Source organism: Gossypium hirsutum, chromosome D06, assembly GCF_007990345.1.
Source record: "Gossypium hirsutum isolate 1008001.06 chromosome D06, Gossypium_hirsutum_v2.1, whole genome shotgun sequence".
Taxonomy (NCBI): domain Eukaryota; kingdom Viridiplantae; phylum Streptophyta; class Magnoliopsida; order Malvales; family Malvaceae; genus Gossypium; species Gossypium hirsutum.
Window position 1 is genome coordinate 24333439 of NC_053442.1, and position 5615 is coordinate 24339053.

At 38.9% G+C, this 5615-nt stretch overlaps 1 protein-coding gene across 1 annotated transcript; it reads right to left on the minus strand.

Moving 5' to 3' along the window:
• Positions 1-1831: 1831 nt before the first annotated feature.
• LOC107900076 (uncharacterized) lies at positions 1832-4195 on the minus strand. Its single transcript, XM_016825788.1, has 3 exons — positions 3654-4195; positions 2466-2612; positions 1832-2171 (listed from the first exon to the last, which is right to left on the minus strand). The coding sequence occupies exons 1-3, from the start codon at positions 4193-4195 to the stop codon at positions 1832-1834; spliced, it is 1029 nt and encodes a 342-aa protein (XP_016681277.1).
• Between the last annotated feature and the right edge of the window lie 1420 nt (positions 4196-5615).

The following is a 5615-nucleotide window of genomic DNA, read 5'->3' on the forward strand; positions in this document are numbered from 1 at the left end:
GGTTCTTGGAGGTCTTGATACATTTTATTCCCACTAGGGTGCATAGCATAAGGACTACTATGTGCCTCTTGTAAGATTGATTGTCTCAACTCTTTATCATTAGGTACTCAAATCCGACCTTTGAAATAAAACACCTGATCGTTATTCCAGCTAAAATCAGAATTCTTGTTCGGATTAACATGTTGGAGTCGCTGAACTAAGGACTCATCAGTCAACTATTTAACAATGAGTTACACGACCACCCGCACAGCCTAAACACGACAGTGTGGCCCACACAGCTTGGACACAAGTCTGTGTGTCTGGCCTTATGGCATCGACAACTACCATTTTCAGCGATCGAAACTCACAGAATTAAGGTTTTCGGCACGCACTAAAGTAACTTTCGAAATAGTAACAATGTATGGATTCTCCAGCACCTTCGCGTCTAAACGAAATTCACGAATTTCGAATGTTAGAGGAGCCGCCGTTCTCGAGGCTTTTTTTTACAACAGTAGCAGGCAAAACACGAGTCTAAGAAGACGCTATGAAGTAACAAGGAATGTGATTGATAATACGACAAATGAAAAGAAACAGAAGAAGAAAAAAGAAATGAAAAATGAGAAAAAAAAGAAAAAATAAAATAAAATAAATAAAAAAGAGTAAGAAAGGAAGAACAACATAAATTTTTAATTGACTTAACTTTCAACAAAAAACCTGACAATTAGCAAAATTTTCTTAATGCACACAATGAGATTTGAACTCGGGACCAGACAAAACAAAGACAAATGTTTAACCAGTGAACCAGCAGGCTCATTCTTGACACAGGTTCACACAAAATTACAATTAACTATCAATGTATGGATAGGGGTTATTCTAAAATGATAAAATTCTTAATGTTGTGACTCGAACTCCAGACCCTAATCATAAAAGTAGAGCACAGAACTACAGATACAGAGACTTAATTACTGCAAATATTCACAATTAGATTATAAAATTTTAGGGCTTTACAACTCTCTCCCCCTAAAAGAAATTTTGACCTCGAAATTTACCTGACTCAAACAAATACAGGTACTACCGTCGGATCGATTCTTCAAGTTCCCACGTGGCCTTTTCAGTACCATGGTTCCTCCACAAAACTTTTACTAAAGGAACAGTTTTCTTTCTCAGTATCTTAACATCACGCTCCAAGATCTGAACAAGTTCCTCATTGAATGTTAAATCCGATCGCAACTCGATCTCGTCAACTGGAATAACGTGTGACAGATTAGATCGATACTACCTCAACATAGAGACATGAAACACATCATGAATTCACTCTAGCTGATATGCAATGGGTCTAACACGTTTCAATATGCGGTAAGGCCCAATGAACCTGGGCTCAGTTTGCCATTGCGTCCAAACCGAAAAACTTTTTTACACGGTGACACTCTCAAAAATTCCTGCTCACGTACAGAAAACTCAATATCCTTTACTTTTAAATCAACATATGACTTTTGTCAATCGGAGGCGACTATCAGAAATCTCAAATCAATTTTATTGTAATTTCAGTTTCTAAAACTAACTCAGGACTAAGAACCCGACGTTCACTCAATTTTGTCCAACATATCGGAGTACGACACCTACGACTGTACAAAGCCTCGTGGGGTGTCATCTGAATACTAGCCTGGAAGCTATTGTTATATGCAAACTCAGCCAACGGTAAATACTCCTCCCAACTGCCCCGGATGTCTATCACACAACCCCGAAGCATATCTTCTAGAATCTGAGTGACCCACTCAAACTGTTAGTTGGTCTGAGGATGATACGCGGTACTAAAATTTAGTCGGGTGCCTAAAGCCTAATTAAGTTTCTTCTAAAACTGAGATGTGAATCGAAGATCTTTGTCAGAGATAATTGAGACTAGAATCCCGTGCAATCTCATAATCTCAGCAATATACAGCTTGGCTAACTTCGGTAGGGAGTAATCTGTTCTGATAGGAATGAAGTGGGCAGATTTAGTCAACCAATCAACAATAACCCAAACTGAATCTTTCTTAGTGGGATTTAAAGGAAGCCCACAAACAAAATCCATCGTTACTCGTTCCCACTTCCACTGAGGAATCTTAACTGGCTGAAACAACTCGGAGGGCAACTGATATTCGGCCTTAACCTTTTGGCATGTCAGACACTGGGACACAAAAACGACTACTTCCCTTTTCAGTTCAAGCTACCAATAGAGTTCTCGAAGGTTCTGGTACATTTTGTTCCCACTAGGGTGCATAGCATAACGAATACTATGTGTCTCTTGTAGGATCGATTGTCTCAACTCTTTATCATTAGGTACATAAATCCAACATTTGAAACACAACACCTGATCGTTGTTCAAGCTGAAATCAGAATTCTCGATCGGTTTAACATGTTGGAGTCATTGAACTAAAGACTTATTATTCAGCTACTTAGCTTGAATCTATTCAACCCAAGTTGGTTTAACCTATAATTCTGCTAACAGCCCACCATCCTCAACCAAACTCAGACGAGTGAGCATTGTTCTTAGACCAGTTATCACCCTATGGCTAAGGGCATCATCTACCATATTAGCCTTACCAAGGTGATACTCTATCGTGCAGTCATAATCCTTGAGTAGGTCAACCCACCTGCGCTACCGAAGATTTAACTCTTTTTGAGTTAACAAATATTTGAGACTCTTGTGATCGGTGTAGATGATACACCTTTCACCATACAAATAGTGTCTCTAGATCTTCAAAGTAAACACTACCTCCACCAGCTCAAGATCATGTGTAGGATAGTTACCCTCGTGTGTCTTAAACTGTCGGGACTCGTAAGTGATCACCTTACTGTCTTGCATCAAAACATATCTTAGCCCGACATGTGATGCATCAGTATATACCACAAACTCCTGACCCAATTTCGGTTGAACTAAAATAGGAGTTTGTGTTAGAATAGACTTGAATTTATCAAAACTAGACTGCTGCGCCTCATACCACACAAACAGAGTATTCTTGCAAAGTAGCTTCGTTAGAGGTGACGCTATCAGAAAAAATCCATCGATGAACTTTCGATAGTAACTGGCTAAACCCAAGAAACTACGAAGTTCAGACACATTTTTTGGTTGCTTCTATTCAATTATAGCTTTAATTTTCTTGGGATCGACTTGGATCCCTTTTACCGTTACCACATGACCCAAAAAAGCAACTTCCTACAACAAAAACTCATACTTGCTGAACCTAGCATACAAGTATTTTTCTTGGAGTATCTAAAGTATAATGCGAACGTGATTATCATGCTCAGTTTTAATTTCAGAATAAATTAAGATGTCGTCAATGAAAACCACTACAAATTGGTCTAAGTACGGTTGAAACACCCGATTCATTAAATTCATAAACGCCGCCAAAGCATTCGTCAAACCAAAAGGCATTACTAGGAACTCGTAATGTCCGTAATGAGTCTTGAAGGCAGTTTTGTACACATCAGTCTCTTTAACCTTAAGTTGATGATAAACTGAGCATAGATCAATTTTTGAGAAAACACATGCCCCTTGAAACTGGTCGAACAAATAGTCAATCTTCGGTAACAGTTACTTTTTCTTACTTGTTAACTTGTTCAATTACCTATAATTTATGCACATCCTCATCGACCTATCTTTCTTCTTAGCAAATAATACAGGTGCCCCCTACGGAGATACACTCTGTTGAATGAACCCCATATCAAGAAGTTCCTGAAGTTGTGCTTTCAGCTCGATCAGCTCTTTTGGTGCCATACGGTAATGTGCGATAGACACCAAAGTTGTACTTGGTAACAAATCAATACCAAATTCTACCTCCCAATCCAGAGGTACCCTGGGCAATTCCTCAGAAAAGACATCCGAAAATTCCGTCACAGTGCGGAAATCTCCCATGGTAAGAGTTATGGGAACAGACTCGGATACATAGGCTAGGTATGCCTCGCAGCCCTTGCGGACTAACTTGTCGTCTACAAGAGCAGAGATTACATTAGAGAGGTAATCTCGACGCTCACCAACCATGATTACCTCGTCATTCTCATTCATTCTCAAAGTAACTCTCTTAGTTACACAATCTAGACTAACCTGATATTCTATGAGCCAATTCATTCCCAAAATCAAATCAAACTCATTAAACGATAACTCCATCAGATCAGCTGGAAATACCATACCCTGGAGCTCTAAGGGTACCCACTTGTATAGTCTATTAACCTGCATCGACTGACGTAAGGGACTAATTACAGAAAAATCTCTAACAATATTTTCAGCATTTAAACCCAGATTTGTAGAGACAACACTAGCTATATATGAGTGAGTAAATCCAATATCAACAAAAGCCTCAGAAACTCAAGATTCAGACTCGATTTATATGCCACAAGACCTGGAAAAACACCCGTGTCCTTGTCCGTATGGTCCACAGAGCCTGGACAAGTGCCCGTGTCCTCTGCCTGTGTGGTTCAAAATAAAAACTGTGAGTTACACGGCCTAGACACACGCCTATGTACCTCACATGACCTGAGAACACGCTCATGTCCCACGACGTGTGGTCTTAAGGCACAAACAGAGAGTTACATGGCCTAGACACACGTCCGTGTCCTGGCCCGTGTGACACTAAGATAATGAATAGTGAGTTACACGACCTAGACACACACCCGTGTCCTTGTCTGTATGAACCCTGCACTAATATAGCTACACACGGCCTAGACACGCACTTATTTGTCTTACCCTGTGGCCCCAAATCAATGAACAGTGAGTTACACGGCCTGAACACAACCGTGTGGCATCGGCAACCACCATTTCCAACAATCAAAACTCACAAAATTAAGGTTTTCGGTACACACCTAAAGTAACTTTTGAAATAGCATATTGGCATGTCACCCCTACTTCAGTACCTCTGAATTATTTTGTGCAAACATCTTTTCAATCAATCTGCCCTCTTGTCTACTCCGACTCTTAGGCTCTATTTGTTTCACTGAATATGGCTTTCGAAAAATGATTTGCTTTTTTGGAAAAGCTAATATTTTTTGGTGTTTGGATGAGTCTGTGTAAAATAATTTCGATTGTTTGGAAAATTTTCTAAAACTATTTCATAAATGTTGTTTTCAATGAAACAAACATACAATTGAGATTTATGATTGTAACACCCCAAACCCGACCTGGATGTTATGGCCGAATCCGGAGATGACACAAAGAAATATTTTGAAAACGGAGTCGTTACGATAAATCATTCCAGCTTTTAACTCATATTCGCTTATATATTGTCAAAAGTGTTGTTTAACTATTTTATTTACCAAAACATGATTTACAGTGAAAGTTATAGAAAATGTTCTTTTTGAAAATCTCATTCGTAACTTTGGAAAACCTTTGTTTTAGTAAAAACCATTGTTTTAGATATTCGTCGCAAATAAAATGTTAAAACGAAAATCTAAATCCCAAAATTAAACCAAATAGTCCGAAGAGTCCAATTATTACAAAACTCCATAAATAATCCTTAAATTAAAATAAAACCGTAAACTTAAACAGTTTACAGACTCGTGGTCACCGTGAGGCTCCATCATACCGATCCGCCCAAGTCTGTGGATTACCTGAATAGAACAGACAAACAAATATGAGTCTTCATAAACTCAGTGTAACCCAA

What these genes read in the sequence shown, in the direction of transcription:
- LOC107900076 (XM_016825788.1), bottom strand. Translation starts at nt 4,195, where the DNA reads ATGCAGGTTAATAGACTATACAAGTGGGTACCCTTAGAGCTCCAGGGT. An exon ending in ATTCAACAGAGTGTATCTCC is followed by an intron (nt 2,613 to 3,653) that starts GTAGGGGGCACC and finishes TCGGTAGCGCAG; the next exon opens with GTGGGTTGACCTACTCAAGG. An exon ending in TTGGTTGAGGATGGTGGGCT is followed by an intron (nt 2,172 to 2,465) that starts GTTAGCAGAATT and finishes TGAACTGAAAAG; the next exon opens with GGAAGTAGTCGTTTTTGTGT.